Source organism: Phascolarctos cinereus, unplaced genomic scaffold (assembly GCF_003287225.1).
Source record: "Phascolarctos cinereus isolate Bilbo 61053 unplaced genomic scaffold, phaCin_HiC Scaffold_2;HRSCAF=192, whole genome shotgun sequence".
Lineage (NCBI taxonomy): Eukaryota > Metazoa > Chordata > Mammalia > Diprotodontia > Phascolarctidae > Phascolarctos > Phascolarctos cinereus.
In genome coordinates this window covers 284,895,727-284,917,128 of record NW_027555625.1, presented here as the reverse complement: position 1 = coordinate 284,917,128, position 21,402 = coordinate 284,895,727, and the positions used below count along the sequence as shown (strand labels likewise).

Genomic DNA, 21,402 nt, shown 5'->3' with positions numbered 1-21,402 from the left:
GGCTACTATCTTCTACATTGTTCTAGATCTTTGTTGTTCTGCATATTGTTATTTATTATTAATTTCCAATAACATAACGATTTTTACTATTAATTATATGTGGTGCCTAGTTAACAAACAAACTGACATGGATGTCTTAATGCCCAATATATTGAATATAACACACAGCTGCTAGACCTTTATTATACTGGTGAAATTTATATATCACGAATGAATAAACATAGGATAAAAAAGCAGACAATTGTTCCCTATCTTTTTGGCTTTCAGGTACTGTGCAAAAGGATGGATCATAATACAAAAAGTGCCAAAAGTTCCACTGAGAAGTGGCCCAAGAGTATTTCTTTCCTTTTCTGTCATTTTTCAAGTCATAATTAAATTCTAAGTACTGTACAGAATTTATTTGAGCAAAAGATTTGTGATATGCTCCTTCAAAGAATGTCACGCTATTATTAAACAGGACTAATCTTTCTTATGAAATGTTATATTATATGATTTTAAAGATATGATATAATTTTACTATGTAGTTGTGTTTATCACATAATGTCTATGGAAAGACCACTATACTAGGAGCCTAGAAACCTGGGTTCTAGTCCTGGCTCTCACTTATTGTGACCCAGGGTGAGTCATTTAATTTTCAAATTTCTTCATTTCTCCTTTAATTGTCAAGATGTCTTCTTTTATTACATTCCCCCTCTGCACCTTTGATCACCCTCTTCTTGATACTTTCTTTTCTCTAGGTTTTTAAGACATGGAGCATTCCTGGTTCTCCTACTATCTGTGTGATTGCTCCTTCTCAGTCTACTCTGCTTAATCTTTTCTTTTTTTTGGAATAGTATTTTTTCCCCAGTTACATGTAAAGATAGTTTTCAACATTAATTTTTTATAAAAATTTGAGTTCCAATTTTTTTCTCTCTCCCTGCCTTCCATTCCCCCCTCCCCAAGATGGCAAGCAATTTGATGTAGGTTATACATGTGCAATCACGTAAACATATTTTCACATTAATCATGTTGTGAAAGAAGAAACAGAACAAAAGAGAAAAGCCACACAAAAACCACGAAAAAGTGAAAACAGTATGCTTTAATCTGAATTCAGATTCTATAGTTCTTTCTCTGGATGTGGATAACATTTTCCATCACGAGTCTTTTGGAATTGTCTTCAAGCACTGTATTGCTGAGAAGAACTAAGTCAATCATAATCAATCATGCACAGTGTTGCTGTTATCCTCTGCTTAATCTTAATCCAGGTCATGAACACTAAGTGTGGATAGCAGGATCCCCCAAAGCTCTGTCCTAAGCCTTCTTCTCTTTTCCCTCTACGCTATTTCACTTGGTGGTCTCATTAGCTTCCAATGAATTCATCTATCATTTCCATATGCAGATGACTCTCTCATCTATTTACTCAGTCTTTCCTTTATTCCTAACTTTTAGTTTTGAATCTCCAACTGCCTATTAGACATCTCCAATTAGATGTCTAGTGTACATTTTAAACTCAAGATGTTTAACACTGAACTCATTATCATTTCCCTCCCCTACATTCCTATTAATATTTAGGGTACCACCATCCTCCCAGTTACCCAGGCTTGCAACCTAGTTGTCATCCTCTACTCCTTACTTTTCCCTCCCCTCCCCTCCCCATACCTAATCTATTGCCGAATTCTGTTGATTTTACCTTAACAATATCTCTTGAATATGGCCCCTTCTCTCCTCTGACACTTCCAGCACTCTGGTGCAGGTCTTTATCACCTCTAGCCTGAACTACTGATAAGTCTTGTGGTTGGTCTCCCTGCCTCAATTCTTCCTCCACTCCTTCTTCCACTCAAGCTCTCAATGTGATCTTAAAGTACAGGTCTGACCATGTCACTACTTCTCCTCTTTTCATTAAACTCCAGAGGCTCCCTATTACCTCCCATAGCCAACATAAAATCTTCTGTTTGGCATTCACAGTTCCTCATAAACTGGCCCTCCCTACCCTTCAAGTCTTCTTACACCTTATTCCCTTTCTCCTGCTTCCACCCCCTTACTACTCCCATAATCTGTGATCCAATGATACTGGTATCTTTTTTTTTCCTCACACAAAACACTACATTTCCCATTTTCAATGATTGTCCCCAAGACTGGAATTCTCTCTACTCATCTCTCTTTGCTTCCTCAAGTCTCAGCTAAAATTCCATCTTCTAAAAGAAATCTTTCCAGATGACCCCCTTTAATGCTAGTGCCTTCTCTCTAAGATTATTTCCAATTTATCCATTATATATTTTTTCTGTATATTGTTGTTTGCATGTTGTCTCTCCAATTATACTGTGAGCTCCTTGAGGGCAATGACTGTTTTTCTCTTTCTTTGTACTCCAGAGTTTAACACAGTATTGGTATGTTGTATATGTTTAATAAATACTTGTGGACTTGCTTGACTACTTTAATATCATTGTATATAAAGTATATATTTATTATTTCTGTTTTTTAATACTTGTTTATGATTCCTTTCTGCCTGAGCACATAAGCATTGTTTGTAAAGGTGTCATGGGACTATGTGCTTAGCCACCTAGTTGGCAAAGTGGAGAGTTGCACTTGGAGTAAGGAAGATATGAGTTTGGATACTACCTTTGACATTTATCAGTGTGACCCTGGGCAAGTGACTTAAATTATTTCACCCTCAGATTCCTTATTTGTAAGATAAGATAATAATAGCACCTATCTCATATGGTTGTTGTGAGGATCCAATGAAGTAACATAAGTAAAATGTTTTTCAAACTTTTAATGTGTAAGTGATTGGTATTATTATTATAATTTTAAGATTAAAAAAAACCCCATTACATTGCTCTTTTCTTTGGTGATGTGGGTTATTATTTTTCATTTTGCTGTTCAACGATCCAGATCATGGTCTTTGCCTTCATGACATAATGTAAACTGAACAAACACATCATTAGATTTTACTATGTACTTAAAATTTCAGGTTGAAGTGAGGTACCCCTCTGGAGCAGAGATCAAGCAAGCAGACTGTTGATTCTGACATGCAGGCTATGAAGTCAATTAATTTTTGGTAATGGACTATGGTTGAAACCTTGAAACTTCTAAAAATATGTTATGAGCACGAGTGAAATATTAGGAATCTCTATTCATTAGATCCTATGTTCAAATTGTTACAGAAGCGCTCCAATAAATGTTTCTCTCAGGCTTGAACATTTACATTTCAATGGATGAAGTGTATAAGTCCTTCCAGTAGAACTTTGGGTTTCAACTTCTGATTTAATTGTATCCAGGAGCATTGCCGTAGCAATGTTAACATTTTCTTGTTTACCAGTTTATGTTTACCAGTTTGGAACTGTCAAAAAAAGTGAATCTTGGAAAGCCAAGATATAGAGCATTAGCCTGAAGAATAACTGAACTACAACTATATTTAAATGGAAGAATTTGACATGGTTTAAAGATGAATACGCATTGAAGTAAAGGTGACATAGATAAGCTGGGCAGGAATGGAATTAGAACTAAATTTAATATAAACTTTAAAAATTCAAGCTGTACATGATAGAAACACATAGTTTCATATACAATCATCTACTGTCTGTTCTTTTATAAGGAAAATATTCATGTCTACTGACGTTTACCAAGTTCATAATATTAAAAAGAAATATAAGAAAGAAAAGTAAAACTTGGTTTAACTGAAATCTATTACAGGAAAAGAATATTAAATTGGAATTTTCCTTAACCAATGTAACACAGTCTGTTTTTTTTCTGAGAGATAACATTCTCTTCACCTGGGTTTTACTAAATGGCTTGAGGAAAAATTTTCAAGAGGCATTATGATAAGCATCAACAACAATCATGGCTTCTTCTAGGAATTCAAGAGCTACAGCTTGAAAAACTATTAAATACATAAATTTTTAGCAAATTCATGAGATGACCGAGTTGGTCACATTTAAGTCTTAACTACATACTCTGAAGATTAGAAGCATTAAAGGCAAATAGATTAAGAACTCTAAATATGGTGCTGGGTCTTCTTACTGAAAGAGAATACATATTCTAACATAAAAAGAGAGAAATCTGATGCGCTTATACTTTTGTACATTTACTTAGCCATTGGGAATATACGTTTGAACATTTGCTGAATTTCCCCAAACCTAACCTTACTATTTCATAATAATGAAAGGGAATACTCACCAATCACTTTGACAAAATAGGCATCTGCTTCAAAGTTATTTTTTAGTGTGTGGATGGCAAAATCATTCTTTGTATAACCTTTACTTAGAACAATGATGTCTAAGATACCCTGGGGGAAAACATACACATCAAACCATAAAGTTAAAAAGGCACCAATCTAAATAACAAATGACCATGCCAATACACAAAACTCATGGGGATAAATGAAAATAATGATATTTAGAAATGTTTGAGAAGATCTGAGGCCCCAGGTATTTTATTGTTTAATTGAATTTTAACCCAAAGTGGTTTTTAGATAATTATTACATGGGACAAAGAAATGGACAGCGCTCAGTGAAACAACTTGTTTCCTCTCTGCTTAGATCAGTGGCAGGAGTTTCTGTCTGATTTCTATTCTTCATTCCCCAAAAGAAAAAAGTCCTCCCTCTGGTGTTATTTGATAAGGATCAAAGAATTGGCAGTAAGAGGAAAAGAAGGAGATGAAGGACCTGAATAAATCTACAAAGATAGTCAACACCTGGAAATTGGTGTTTGATCATCTTAATTGTTTTTGCTTTTAATGTGAAATTTATAATTTCAATTGTTAACAGAAACTGACATTTAGCTATTCCTTACTTCTTATATTCTAAGTACTCTGAGGGGAGTAATTAGGATGCTTTTATATTATATTAAATTCAGGAGACTTCAAAATGTTTTGAAGACTACCTTTATTTCTGTTCCACAACCTTTGATGTGGGTCAGGGAGCTGCATTTCCACTTTACAAATGGCAGAACAGAGGCATCTTGAGCTCTGTACAAATTCATCTGACAATCAGGGCTGGAGTCAGAATAACAGTTTGAGGTTATGAACTTACTTTTCATAATCACACAGCTTATACAGACTAAGTTCTTTTCTCTGCAGTCCTGTAAATAGGTTGAAGGATTTTCTGTAGCTGAATTGCTACTGTCTCTTGATGAAAACCCCAAACAGCTGATATACCTGTGTATGAATATAAATCTCCAGTAGCCTGGGCACCTGGGCCTTTTAAAACAAAATAAACAGAAATCTAGTCCAGATACTTGTCACTTTTCCTGTATCAATCAGTGAAAGGCATCAGTGAATTTGTTCCCTTACTATTCAATATTAAGGACTTCCTTTAATTCGCTCATTTGCTTTCATTAGCTAATCTACATTTTCTGGTCAAATGCTGAGGAGGTGCTCAAAGTGGAAGCTCAAATGAGAATAAGCAGATGGCAATTAAAAACCAAACACACTGAAAAGCTCTGAACTCACATCTTCATAAATGTCAAAGAAGGTTGCAATCACAGCGTCTTTGATTTGACTAAGATCCGATAGCTCCCAGTAGACTTTAAACATACGACCAGCCTTCTCACAGCTTGCATTATTGCAGGGGGCGTTTTCTAGTAAAAAGGCTTGCTGGTTGCTATGTTAAAGGAAAAAAGAAAGGCATTTAGTTATTCTCCCTTATAAAAACCTAAACAATGCTCCTGCCATCACTGTGGCAGGCTAACATGTTTATTTATGTTTACGGAACTAAAAAGTGATTTTAAAGAGGCTGTGTGGAAAATATGAAACCCACATCCTATATCATCCATAGCTAACATTGACTGCTATCTCCAAAGGGCTGGCCTTTGGCACTGAAGATGGTCTCTCATCTCTTTTTCCATTCCCCTCACTCTTCTGGCATGCCTGTCACCCACTAGGTATCACTCTGTCATTTTTATCACTGTTATAAATATACAGGGATTCTTTAAAAGAAAAAGTTCTATGTATTGAATATCAGAAGAGCACTTTAGTCATGCATTCATGTGCATGCAGGAACGTACACATGTTCACACAAACACATACAGAGAAATAATGCTTACCTGTAATTCTTCGAAGTAACCTTTCCTAAGACATGAGATGTTATAACTTCAACTAACGGGTGGAAACATTTAACTTCAACTCCTAAGAGCAACCTTATCTTTTTGTTCTAATTTTTAATGCTCCCGCTACTAAAATCTGTATTTTCTCTATCACTTTAGCTTTTAACCAATTTTATTACTCTTTTTTTTTTGGTAGTGATGAGATGCTCTTTTTGTCATTAAGAGATTATATAAAAAAATGAGAATTTCTGAAAAGCTGCATCCTCAAAATTTTTGAGTGGATGTACCATGTCTGCTGCTTTTTAGCATCTGCCACTGGCTTTGTATCAAAATCATGATGCAGAATAAGAATGTGGAACAAACACCTTTGTTTCAGAAACTCAAATATAACAACTCACAGTAACTTTTCTCCTATCAGAGTTGTACAACTGAAAAGTATTTGTAGCTTTCATTCAGGTCTTTAAAGTCTGTTTGACATATGCCTGTAAATATAAAAGACTTAGCAAGTATATGTCACCTGCTCCTGCATTAGAGATCACTAAATTTCCCCAAATTATTAAGTCTCATACAACTGGACTTGAGCTTCTGTAGAAATAATAACTCTTTAAAAAATTCTACTAGATTATATAGAAACAGTGTAGCTGCCAAAAAATATTTATATCTAGGTAGGAGAGAAAAACTCTGCTCCATTTGTACTTGGTGCCTCCTTGCCTTTCTTTAGTTTTAGTATTTCCTATGGTCATTATTTCTTGATTTGTAGATTTGATATGGAAGACTATTGTCTATTCCTATATTACAGTATTGCCAGAAATCAAAGCTATTGCCTTATTTCACCTGAGTTTTTTGCAAATTTTTAATCCAGAGCATTTTCTAAAAGTAATTATCTTTCAATGCTTCAACACATGCAAAACACAAATAAAATGCCATCTCATTGGATAGCCCAGTATGTAGTCATCCATTGTGTCTTATTGTCTTAAGGATGCCTATCCTACTCCTTTGAGGCTGGATTTAATTTTCTTTAAAGGCCATAAAAATCTTTGTTGTTTCTCAATACGTTACTAGTTGGGCAAGTCTGTGTTATTCTAGGTTGTTAATGTGTTATGTTAATCTGTCTAATTTCCCATCAAGTGAGGTAGCTGGTGGATCATTTAACTTGGAGCTGATTTTCTCCAAGACTGCTCTTAAGAGCTTGTGTGTCCAGTACATAGTAATTTCTATCTCTACTGGATTCTTATCCTCTCAGATGTCCTGGAAGACTCTATTGCCAATTCCACAATTTCATTAACAGCCTAGCCTAAACAGAAGACTCATGGGCTTTAATTTATGTACATTAAGTCTGTCTCTTTGTCTAATCCTCAAGAGAATTGCTTCTATGAGCAAAAAGAATAGCAAATTAAAAAGAAGCATGAACAAGGCCATTAGAAATACTTAAAAAATGAAATCATTTTTGGGATTGCTGCTCTGAAGCCAATGTTGTCTGCTGATGCTAACCCTGCATGCCTAGTCTCTTCTGATGAATAAAAACTGAAACCTTTCCCAATATGCAACTTCCATTTGTGAAACTCCCCAAATCAGTCAAGTGTCACTGCAATACAGATGACTAAATGTGAAGTGTCGATATAAAACAAGAAACCTGATATTCATAATCAAGTTAATTAAAATGTTGAATAACAGTAATGCTGCTATCCTCAAAAGAATGTTTATTACAATGTAGTACATATAGTAGGTGCTCAGTGAGTGTTTTTTTTTTAATGAAAACAATAAAAGAAGAATAAAAGGAGGAAAAGAGATGCTGTTGTTTGTTTCATCTTCAGAGGAGCGCATGTAAGGCAAAGCTTTAAAAAGTCTGTTGAGATACTAAACATTTCTTGCCAACAGGATATTAGCAAATGTCTAGAGAAATCTTAATTCATTCCTAGTCAAGGGAGCATTTAAACTAAATAATTTTGCTAATGATGACCCAATCTTACCTCTAAAGTTTACAAGATGAAGCACGCACATTCATTGTATTTTGTAAGGTATATAAGTAATTCAGATCTTAAGGAAATTTTTATGCTATGGTCTGCAAAAGAAACTTCTGCTAATTACAGAGAGATATAAGAAAGATCAGAAGCCCATCCTTTTGTAATATCCAAGGAGAAAAGACAACTAACTAAATTCGTGTTCAATTTTACTTTCTTTATGAAGGTCTGACAATATGATGAGTTAAGGTAATTATGTACCAATGGGGGAAAAAGCATCTTAGTAAGAATAAATTAGGAATATTCATCTAATCACCTATTAAAATCTTTACTAAGAAGGGAACAAAATCTTTGGTTGAAAAGAAATGCTGATGAAATACTTTTAGTCATTTCATCACACTGAGAAGTTCGTCTTCCTTAAGGTTATTTTCTGCTTGCCAGAGCTCACCAGACCAGGAACAGCCATCTTTAAGAGCTAAGATAGCATGCTGAGCCATTTTCTACTATCAACTGAATAGAAGACAGATTTCTCCCTACTTTGATTAATAGGGTTTTTACAACTGCCTGAAAGCAGTTTTGTTTTTATGATAATGGAAATCAGTGGAAAACACTACTACAAATCTGGTGAAGGCTGAGTTAGGTCACTCAAACTAACAAATAAGTGAGTTAATGTTTACAGAAACAACATATAATGGCAAAACCTCTAAGTTCAATTTATGCTATGGTTCTATTTCAAAATAAGTCTGTTTAAATACAAAAATTAATAATGCAACTAGGAAAAACCTAGGTACATTATGATATAAAAAGAAGAGTTTGAATTCGGGCTACCTAGGACTCTTCACTATTTAGAATGTTATTTTAAGAAATAAGATTGTGAATGCAGAGTAAGAATTAATGTTTTACTGGTACCATGTTATTTTAAAATGTTCCTCAGATTCATCCTCTTGAACCAATATAAGGAGATAATTCAGTTCTTTTCAGTTGAATTAAAAACAAACAAACAAATATTTACTAGCACCTATGAGATGCATGTCTCCAGGTAAGGGCAGTGGAAGTTACAAAGATGAATAAACATAATCCCAGACCTCAAGGAGATTTAAATGGGTAGAAAGGCTCTTAAGTATAAAAATAAATGAGAGATATACACCATATTATAATGGAGATACTACTTCTAGGTGATCAAATAGGACGAAACCAAAGTGATGAAACCTTGGCATATGGGATCATGACCAGAAGCTTATAAAGGAAAGGCTGCCATATTATAAATCACAAGTTTAATTTGGCCTGTTCAACCAGCAATTTAATGTTATTTCAGTGGCTCCCTTTGCATTCATATTCATGAATTCTCTAAATGGATTCTACTCTATCAATCTACCCCGTCTAGTTTAGGCCGCCTGCCCTTTACTAGAGGAATCTAAGTGAAGGTGTTACCTCTTCCCTGGGATTCTTACCAGCCTTTCTGTATTAAGTCTCCTTATCTCTTATTTGTGTATCATGGCAGCCATCAATTTTGAAGGAACATTTATACCTGGCTAAAAACACTAGGCATTTTTATTCTATTATGTTGGTGTGGCTGCTTTGTGTTTAAAACAATTGTTGGTTTTGGTTTCTTTGGGGATATTTGTAGTATTATACTGGATCTAATTATTTTTAGATTTTCTAGGATGTTTTTACATCAGAATATTCTATTGAGTTCATTCAACTGGTTGTCATTGTTACTATACCTGTTTGGTGACATTTTTTTGTTTATTAAAGGTGATTAAGTTGCAAAGTGTTTTACAAAAATGTGTGCTACACTTCACATGGTGAAGGGTACCAAGCAGATGGGAAAATACACAATTTTAAACCTAGTTTACTCATGTGGGAATGGAATGTCACCTCTGCCATAATGTTTATTTTGAAAACTTGAACTTGTTCCAGCATAATTGATATATTAGGCAGTATAATGTGAATTCTGTGTTTGTTCATCAGTGATATTGTCTCTGAGAAACATGAGATGAAGGCAGAAAAAAGCACCAATAAAACCAGGCTGTATAGGAATATACAAAACCTGTACACACACAACCAGGCACCCATGAACACACCTCAAACTTCTACCAATTACTGCGGTTCTCCAATGAGTTGTCCTACAAGGGTGTGTTTTTCTATTCTTTTGCATTTGTGAATTTTTCTACATTAAAAAAATCATTCATTCAATATCCCATATGTGTCTAAGGGTTCTGGTTCAAAAATCCTAAGAAGTACATGCACAAGGAAAGTTTTAAACACTGAGAAGCTTAAAATAATGAAGCATTTTGAAAGATGTAAGAGAAAGTGATATCTCCCAAGAAACAGGCACAAAGGAAACCACACTGTGGTCTGTTAAAGACAACAATGAAAAAAATAAAAGAAATGCCTTTGGCTGGAATGTTTTACTGGTACCACATTATTTTAATTTGTCCTTAAATTTACCCACTTGCACCAACAAAGGGAGACAATTCAGATCTCTTCAGCTGAAGTATAAAGACAAGACAAGACAAACAAAACAAACATTTACTAAACACCCATTGACGCATGTCCCCTACTAGGGGCTGTGGAAGTTATGAAGATGAATAAACATAGACATATATTTAAACATAATTGTGTCCCTGTGTTTCCCATAAGTCCTGTGACTTTTACTGCATTATTTTGCACAGCGCAGTGATTTCCAGGAACACATGTAACATTACAGCAAAACTGATTGTTCTTGTATTTGTTATATGTCAGTGATTAAAAAAAAACTTTTAAAAATACATTTTATAGTGAATCACTATGAAGCTTATAGAGAAAATTGGAAACCATTATATTAATAGGAAGTTTCTGGTTCCAGCAAAAAGTTAAATTATGCATAGGACTACAAGATCAATATTTAAAACTTGGAAGGAATCTTGGAGATCAATCATATAAATCAATACCTTTATTTTACAGAGGGGGAACCCAAAACCTAGACAGGTTAATCGGACTCACTGAGGTATGTAGGTGATCTAGTGGATAGAGTGTCAGACTTGGTGTCAGGAAGACCCAGGTTCAAATTCTGTCTCCGATATTAGCTGCATTATCCTGTGCAAGTCACATAACCTCTTGCTCTCATTTTCCTAGGGATAATATCACTCTTTTTTTTTTTCAAGATTATTGTGAGGACCACATGAGACAATATAAAGAAAGCACTTTGCAAACCTGAAATATTTAAATGTTAGCTATATAAAAGTTATTATTATTATATAAATTTTAGCTATTATTGTTATCATGATCTATGGTCATAAATTAATGGCAGATCATTCTGATTAAAAAGTTCCTCTGATAGACTGTAAACTCCTTGACCACAGGGACCACTTCATTTCTGTCTTTGTTTCTCTGTGCAAAACAGGAGCTTAATAAATATTTGTTAATTAATTACTGATAAGGGACAAACCCTGACTCAGTTCTATGTGTTTTTCATCTGTATTTTAATAAGCAGATATTTTCATGAAAGCCCATTCTCTAAAACATATCTGTAATTCAAAGTCTTTTGTGTTCAAAAACATCCTTGGGAATAAGAATAGTACTTTAAAATTAAATTAATTCTGTCAACAAGTGATAAGCTGGAGTTAAAACAAAAGTCTGATTTAATATATAACATTTAAATGATTCATTATATCCTCTGATATTCACTTGTTAGGAAAAGGAACTTAAGATAGCTTTCTCTAAATGTAAGTGTCCTGATCTCTGCTGACATGCTAGATAGCTTTCTCTAAATGTAAGTGTCCTGATCTCTGCTGACATGCTACATGAGAAAGTTTCCTTCTCAAACCCACCTTTACTCAACTTGTGGGAATGATGCTATAAACGTATCTTCAATTTTATATTTACTCTTTGTCAGAAGGCAATACTATATGATTTCATGGTCTGAGACAGACAAATTCCTGCATGTTTCCTTTCATTCCATTAAATTACACACCATAGCAATTAGCGGCTAGACTTTTCTGGACTTCTGGTACAAATATAAGTTAAAGGTTCCCTCAAAAGTTCTAATCACTTAATTACAGCAACCAGTTACTGAAATTTGAACTGTAAGAAAAGTATTAAGGCTACAGGAGAAAGTATGAATACAATTTTTTATTCAGTAAATAGTTCCTTACATTTTCTATTGTTTTTGCTTTGTTTAAATTTTCAGAGGATTCTGATAACTGCAATATTTTGTCATTACAAAGCAGCAGGTAAGGTCTGGCTGCTTTCAACTTACAAATATTATGGGGGGTATTAAATTTGCCATTTTCTTTCTTTCTGTTGAAAAGGTGTCAGTGTTAGAGATTAATCTTTTTTACTGAGGCATATATTGAAGGTCTGGAGATTTCTGTAATATATACCATAGCCTGTCATGCCGTGATGGATCTACATGAAGGATACATTTCCATGCTTGCACAGTATCATGTGTTTGGAGGATATAAGAAGCAACAGTAGTTTTTTGGGTGACTGGCTTCCATTCCTACAATGACTGAAAGTACAGGTACGAATGTCTTGTAGAGGCATGAATCCCTCCATGAAAAAGCACATCGATGCTGGCCGAATGTAATAAAGATGAAAGTGCCACAGATACTGGCAATTGAATAGCTTCCATTTTCTAGGTTGGAGTACCCATATGGTAGGAATTGAGTTATAGAGAGATGACTAATAAATGCTTATTGATTGATGGATTGGCCATAAACTTCCCTAAAGTAGACAGTATGTTTATTCCTGAGACACTTAATTAAATTATATGCCATATACTGACATGGTATACAACTAAGACATCTCACAGTGACACGATTTTTTTTTTGAGAGGCAATGCGTTGAAGTGACTTGCCCAGGGTCACACAGCTAGTGTCACATGTCTGAGGCCAGATTTGAACTCAGGTCTTCCTGAATCCAGGGCTGGTGTTCTATCCACTGTGCCATCTAGCTGCCCCCTGACATGAAATTATTGAAGAGAATTTTCTTATTAGTAAGATAGATATAGTATCAATTTTTATGAGACTGTGGCATACAGGAAAAAAATATGGACTCTGGAGTCATAGGATATGGGTCCCAATCTGGCCTCTAATATCTATTACATTTGTGATCTTGGGCAAGTTGATAAATCTCCCTGAGCCTCAGTTTATTTATCTGTAAAATGAGAGCATCGGACTTGGTGGCCTCTGCGTTCCCTTCTATGGCCAGATCTAGGATTATTTGATTGCTCCAAACCCTGTTCTCTTTGTGACTTCCCCGTTTCTGTTAAGAAACATCACCTTTTCCCAGTCATACTTTGACTCTTCCTTCTGATCCGGATCAGTTGCCACGTCTTGTTGATTTGACTGCCACAACGTATTTGGCATCTTATCCCTTCATTCTGCTTATGTAGCCACTGATTTCTGGGAAAATGGTTTCACGGATAGGGCACTCGACCCATTTAAGTAGCTGTGGCCTGGGCACTGTGCCTCAGTTACCTCATTTATAAAATGAAGGGGTTGGGTATATTGGCCTCTGAACTCCCTTTTAGCTCTAAATCTATGATTTTATCCAGTGGTGTCTCTGCACACAGTCTCCCTCCTTTCCATCCACAACATAACTTCCAAAATAATCTTCTTAAGGCAAAGGTCTGACCGTATCACTCCCCAGTAACCACTCCAGTGGCTACTTGTTCTTGCCTTTAGGATAACATACTAACTTTTCTGCTTGGCTGTTATACCCTCACATCTCTCCTAACTTCCAGACTAGCATCTCCAAATGCCCTTTTATATCTCTAACTGGGATGTGCCTTTAGACCTTTCAAAGTCATTATGTCAAAACTGAACATGTTATCTCTCCACCTTCACTCCATCCTTCCCTCTTCCTTACGTCCTTATTATTGTCAATGGTACCACCATCCTCCAAGTCACTCAGGCTCACAACATAGGTATTATCCAGAATTCCTCACTCTCACTCATTGCCCTCCCCCCTTTGCCAACTCAACCCCCCAATCACATTGGTTAACAAGTCCTGTCAATTTTACCTCTGTAACACCTTGCATAATGCTTCTTTCTCTTCCCTGGTAGTACCACCACCCTGAAATCATCTCATTCATAGATTACTACATTAGCTGTTTGTTTGGTCTCTGCCTCAGTCTCTGTACTCTCCAGTCCATTCTCCATTCAGCTAACAAAGTGATCTTCCTAAGGAATGGTTCTGACCACACAACCCTACTCCTCCTATTCAGTAAACTACAGTGGCTTCCCATTACCTCTAGGATCAAACATAAAATCTTCCATTTGGCTCTCAAAGGCCTTTGTAACCTGACTCCCTCCTACCTCTTCAGTTTTGTTACACCTTTTCCCAAGTACTTTGTGATCTAGTGACCCTGGCCTCCTTGCTGATCCTCTCACAAGACACTCTATCCCTTGATTCTGGGCATTTCCCCTGGATGTTGAGCACAGTGCCTGGCACACATAACAAGTGCTGAAAGTGCTTGCTGACTGACTAGTTAATTATGTGCCAAGTATAGTCAGGAACGAATATGATTAAATTTATAAAAATTCACTAATCATCAATAAATAAGGAAAATTTAAGTTTAAAATTCCAGCTTCTGTCTTATAATTAGTAGGAAAGGCATATTAGAACATTAAAAACTCACTACAAATATCAATTGCTTTGGTCTCTGCTCATTTTTAAAAGCCATTATCATTCCCCATGAACGTATTTTGAACTTTGGCACCTCAGTTTTGCATCCTCTTTCATTTCTTTTTATAGAATCTGGCAATTTCAAAACAACTGCACTTTTAAGCTAGTGAGGCAGTAACATCTCTGTATTTCAATGGATTTGTCTTTGAATAAGATTGATTTTATTTTGAAATAGTCTTAAGATTTAAAATAAACACATACTAGTCAACATTAAAACTGTGGTTTAAGGAATACATTATCTCACTTTTTTATTCTGGAGGAAGATGCAAAGGTTTTTAAACAAAACCTTCACAGATCAGGGAGGAAAAAAAGCTTAGATTATATTTCTTGTCAAGTTCAGAATCATCTATGACAGGGAAAATATTTATTTTGGAAATTTAGCAAAAAAAAAATAATAAAAAGTTAAACACAACACCAGGTAGGATTTCACAGATATAGAAAGAAATTTAATTTTACATACATTATTTATTAAAATAATATGCTTGTTGTTTCTCCTCCCTACTCTCACCCTTCTTCCATTTTTGCACTAAAATAAGTGGAGAGATGAGAGATAAAAGGGAGACAATGTAAGTACTGAGTGCTTTGAATTCCTGGCTCTTTCTTGACCACCTGTCATACTCTTAGGTTCTAGACTCTACATGTGATCTGACACTCCACCTCTTCTATCATCTTCCTCATCTCCTATCACACACATGCCTTCTGCCACTGTCTCCTCCTTTACCCCTCTCTCACATGATAAAGTGGTCTCACTCTTTACCAAAACTAACCTCTCTACCTGCTCAAGTGATTCCATTCCATCCTGCCTCCTCCAATAGTTTGCATCTCTCCCATCTCTACGCTATTACTAATTTTCAAGCTCTCTGTGTCTCCTGGCTACTTCCCTACTGCTTACAAACATTCCCATGTCAATTTCACCTTTGCAATATCTCTTGAACACATTCACTTCTCTCCTCTGATACTGCCACCACTCTGGTGCAGGCCCTTCCAGCTTGGTCTACTGCAACAGTCTTTGGGTCTGCCTGACTCAAGTCTCTCTCCATTTCAATCCATCTTCCATTCAGCTACAAAAATGATTTTCTTCATGTACAGGTCTAACCACGTCACCTCCTCTCTCCTCTACCCCCCCCCGGTCTTCCCCCTACTTAACAAACTCAAATAGCTCCCTTTTACCTTTAGGATCAAATACAAAATCCTATTTGGTATTAAAGACCCCACATAACCTGGCACCCTCTTATCTTTCCAGTCTTCTTACACCTTACCATTTCCTTCTACAACATGGTATAGCAATGGCATTTTAGGCTAAATTGAGAGTCAAAGTGTCCAGGTCTTAAGGAGGTGACTGCTGAGCTGTATTGTGCCCAAGTCTGACCAAATCTAGAGTACTGTATTCAGTTCTGAGTGCCACATGCGTCATTTTCAGAAGAACAAAACCTGAGGCATACACACAGATGTACCCACATGTATACATACATACTCACATATGCACATATATATATATATATATATATATGTGTGTGTGTGTGTGTGTGTATATATATATATATATATGTATAGATAGGTAGACTATATGTAGTCTATCTATATAGTCCATATATAGACTATAGATAGTGCTAAGATGGGAGACCATGCTATAGGAGAATTAGGTGAAAGAATTAAGGATATTTAGGCTGGAGAAGAGGTGATTTAGGAAGGCAAGAGAACAGTCTTCTAGGATTTAGTGGGCTATTTTATGTGAAAGTGATAATTAGAATGATTCAAACTTGTTCTACTTGACCCTAGAAATAAGAACTATAGAGATGTAGAAGTTGCAGGGAGGAATATTTTGGAACAATGTAAAGCAAAAATAAAACTCTATCAATCAGAACTGGGCCAAGTGGAAGGAGATCTTTAAGAGGTGGTGAGCTCTGTCTCACTACAAGGCTAAAGGACTACTTGTCAGAGGCACTACAGAGGGCGATCCTATTCATGCACAATTTGGATGAGATGATCTTTCAAATACCTTCCAACTCTAAGGTTTTATGATTCTGAATGGGGAAAACAGAAACATAAAGATAAAATGAACTGGGCAAATGTTACTAATAGACATAAAATCTTCAAATTAAAGTTTTGAATAGTTCCTACACTGATGATTATGAATTCTAGAAGCACTAAAGTAAGAATTCAATAAAAATTGGTTGTTACTCAAGGTGGAGCTTTTGACACTTTCCTTAAATGAAGATATCCATATAATCTTTTTTTTTTCTCTCCTACAGCTTACAATTTTAAATAATCATCACTTACTTGGAGCACATCTGTATGTAACTTTCCATAATTTGTTTAATGGATTGTAAATTCTTCAGTTATCTTTAACTAAGCATCTGCATATAACTATTTTTTTTGGGTCTAATAAAAAGCTCTTGTACTTTTTAAAAGTCTGCCTTTTGTACTGAAAAATAAGATGATATATCATAGATTTAGACTTGGAAGTGATCTCTGGAGCCAACCACTCCAATCTTCTCTTTTAACAGAGTAGGAAACTGAGGATTAGACAGGTTAAATGACTTGTCCAAGATCACACAGGTAGTAAGTGACAGAGGTGATATTTGAACCCAGGTATTTTGATTTCAGAACTAGTAACTCTTTCAGAACTTTCTACTATGGCATGATTTTTCAATGTATATATATAACAATGATACATCTCTATGTAGCAATTTTAGGTTCAAAATATGCTTTGTATTATATCACTTGAACTTCACAACAATGCTACATTGCTCTTATGATCATGACTGGAGAGAAGAGGGAATGAAGGCTCAGAGTAGTCACATGACAGATGAGCAGCAGAACCAGGATTTGAATGAATGTCTTCTCACACTTAACATACAGTGAGCTTTCTATTATACTAGCATCCTCCCACATACTATATAACCATTAACTAGTGCATATATATATATATATATATATATATATATATATATAAAACATGTATCTGTATATATGCTAGAATATTTATTTGTATCAAAAGAATCTACTGATCATTCCTGTGAATGTATTTACTTCATTTTCATGTACCACTCAAAGAATAAGTTACTCTAGTAAAATCTGATTTGTATGAAGGTAAACATTTGACAGCGCTATAGATAAAAATAATTATGGGAATGAAACAAAATTAGGTAAAATAGCTAATGTTTATATAGTCCTTCACTGTTTGCAAAGCACACTGCTTTTGTTATCTCATTTGATCCTCATAATAATCCCATGGAGCAGAAGCTCTTATTATCCCCACTTTACAGATGAGGAAACTGAGTATGAGAGAGGTTAAGTGACTTGTCTAGAGTCACACAATTACTGAATGCCTGAGGTAGGATTTGAACTCGGATCTTTCTGATTCCAAGTCTAATACTCTATCCACTGTGCCACCTAGCTGCTCAAAAGAAATAGCTATGAAAACGGTTCATCATAATTAGCTATGTTAAGCTTCCTCTACTCATAGATGTAGGAAATTCACATAGGCATTTAATATATTCATTAGTTAGCAGCTTTAGAAAACATTCGTGCTGCCTATAAACTTTTAGTTGACCAAAATGACAATATGCAGGTGTTTTCAGGCTGGCAGGTGAGGCTTAAGTTTAATTTTTCTCACATGCCCTTTTTAGCAGCAATGTACCAAACTGCCATCATTCTGAAAGTTCTTGCTTTCGAAAAGAATGGCTCTTTTAAAATTAAACTGCTAGCTGATCATTAAATTCAGTTCCCTGTCTGAGATCAATACATAAAGGGGTGACAAAAATATTTCTTTTCTCCCAAGAGCTACAATCACTGAAGTTAAGTGTACAGAAGTTTATACATTTTGGAAAAGGCCAAAAAATGAATGAGTATGCTCTTTTAAACATATATCTTAGATAAACTGAGATGTGTTTGACATCATATGTAGCAAATTACCTTGTTCCTCAATCTAGATAGTTCTTTCAGCTTCTAGTGCACACACACAGACACACAGAGACACAGACACATACACACATATTTGGGAGGGAGGGAGGGAGAGAGAGAGAGAGAGAGAGAGAGAGAGAGAGGGGAAGGAATAGCTATATAATTATAGTGAAAGTCTGATAAACCTACCGAGTAGGGAGCTTTTCATCAATAATCCTCATATTGGTAAGTTGTCAATCAGTCATTTCAATCATATCCAACTCTTTGTGACCACTGTGAGTTTTTCTTTGCAAAGATACTGGCTTGGTTTATGTTTTCCTTCTCCAGTTCAAATTACAGATTGAGGAAAGTGAGGTAAATCAGGTTAAGTGACTCGCACAGGGTCACAGAGCTAGTAAGTGTCTAAGGCCAGATTTGAATTCAGGAAGATAAGTCTTCTTGACTCCAGGCCCTGCACTCTATCCACTGAGCCACCTAGCTGTACTCTACAATGAACAGTTTTACATATATTATCTTATTTAGTTCTCAAGAATCCTGTGTGATAGCTAGGGTAGAGATGAATATTTTCAAATAATTCTTACTTATCTTTTATACTTATATTACCTATATTTGCCTATGTACTCCTTTTTTGCTCTCCCCTTTAGTGTTACCCCTTATAATAAGGAATAAGAAAGAGAAAAAAAAACAGTTCATCAAAACTAACCAACACTTGAAAACTTTCTGGCATTACCTGCAATGTTCCACATTCACAGATCCCACCTCAGAGTTTTATGAATTATTTATGGGTGTACACACACACACACACACACACACACAAACTTGTGCACACGTGCGAGCGACCAGAAAACTGCAGATCTTTAGATAAGCAACTAAAACTCTGGGTAATGAAGTATGATTTCTAAAAGAAAGAGTTCGGTTGGGCCTAGTAGATAAATTTAAAGTACTGTGATAATTAGTGCCCTAGGCTTAATTGGCAGGTTATCACTTGAAGTTTGATATAAGTCCAATGAAAGGCAGAGGCTATGTACAAACTCTAAGGTTAGATATTAATATAAAGAGTGATCCATGAATAACTTCGCAAAAAAAATTCTTTTTGTTTTGTCCTTTAATGAATTCTACGCTGGCCTTTGGTAAACAAACAAACAAAAACAATCATGGTGGCAGAGACATCTAATTATTATCACTCTTCAGCAAAGTCTATTACATGTTTAACAAATGATGAGAATACAGGGAATGGCCAAAATGCCAGGGCTTTTATTTATGAAGTATAAATTGGAATGCAATTTCAAATCAATTTGTAGTCTACTCTGAATAAATGATGAAAAGATTGTTGCTAAAACTTTATTTAACACATTGTATTTAAATGAATCCTTCAAAATCAGTCAGACTGTTATGCTTTTGGTATGCGGCTTGTAGTACGTAGATAAATTCAGGAATTTGCAAAACTCAATTTACATGATTAATTTTAGTTTTTCATGGATGTCAGATATTGAGAAGCCATGCAAAATTAGCACTCCAACTTTGCCAATATGTTTGGGTTTTTTTTGTTGTCTACACCTGTGATATTTCACAGAATTTGGCAGTTTCTTTTGAGGAAATTCCCTTGAGCAACGTAGATCAACTGTTCTGTAAGTTTTGTGCTCGGGGCATGGAGGTTAAATAACTTGCCCAGGGTCACACAGGCAGTATTGTATCTGAAGCAGGACTTGAATCTTGACTGGCAGGCTGGTAGATGCTGTTATTTGTTGAAATGAACCCTGAATTCATTATTAGTTACATAATCACAATTAGACTTAAAGTACCAAGAAACCATTGCATTGCTTGCTTAGCTTTTTTTTTTTTTAATTTCTTTTCGCTTGGTAATGACTCCCGCAGTAACTGGATATTTGGCCTTTGGCAAGTCCTACAGCCTCTCTGGGCTGTTTCCTCATTTGTAAAATGAAGAATATGGTAAATGGGACAGGACTAGATGATCCCAAGGTATCTATAATTCTGTAATTTCATTTTTTTCTTGCATCTTCTTAATACTGCTAGTTCTGACATAAAGTCAACTGTTTTTAGGATGCTACTAGAAGACTTAGCAAACGTGAAATACTGAAAAAGTGGAAAAGCCACAGGCTTGGAAAGAGGTGGAAAAAAATGTTACCACCCAACATGGAATTTCTTCCTCTATTTCTTGTACTTTATTCCAGTACATTTGGTACTTTAGGACAATAGATATAAAGTAAAATGTACTCATTTGCCAGGAGAAAGAGAGAGAATGACTGTATTTCCTGAAAATGTCTGCTACCTCAGAAACTACCTAATTAAAATGACTAAAACTAGACCCACAGTGACAAAGAAACCAAGAAAAATGTGTAGCTGAGTTGGATTTATGTGATCTGTAACATGCCCAATTCTTCAAATCTGTTCTTTTCTCTTTCCTTTGATCAAGAAGAAAGTGAGAATGGGAGGCAGGTTAGAAAGAGTAGAGAGAAGGCTGATCCAGCACCAAAAGCATGTTGTCATTTCCTCCCAAACTCTTGGTATATTAAAAATAAACAAAAGAGAGATTATGACCTGGTGTTAACATCTAATCTACCAGGCAGCAAAGAAAAAAGGGCCCAAATTGAAATAACTTAATAGATTCTGAAAGATGTTTCAAAGATGACATACTTTCAATTCTTAATTAAGAATACTTCATGACGGCATCTTTCAGCCTTTCTAAATTTGTACATCTTCATGATCATTAGCATCTATTCTCTCTGATATTGTCTCAAAAGTATTTAGAAAGCTATTTGCCCATCCTACCCTGCAGTAATTTCACTGAGTCATTCAAATTTGACAGAAAAGATTTAACTGC

General features: G+C 35.4%; 1 protein-coding gene across 2 annotated transcripts in view; it reads right to left on the bottom strand.

The window, feature by feature from the left end:
• ITFG1 (integrin alpha FG-GAP repeat containing 1) overlaps positions 1-21,402 on the bottom strand; it is a 227,548-nt gene that overhangs the window by 73,191 nt on the left and 132,955 nt on the right. For both annotated transcript variants that reach the window (XM_020985105.2, XM_020985106.2), the window contains exons 11-12: positions 5,429-5,579; positions 4,156-4,264 (exon numbers count right to left, since the gene is read on the bottom strand). In XM_020985105.2, coding sequence (XP_020840764.1) covers positions 4,156-4,264; positions 5,429-5,579 — 260 coding nt within the window. The remainder of the gene's footprint in view (positions 1-4,155; positions 4,265-5,428; positions 5,580-21,402) is intronic.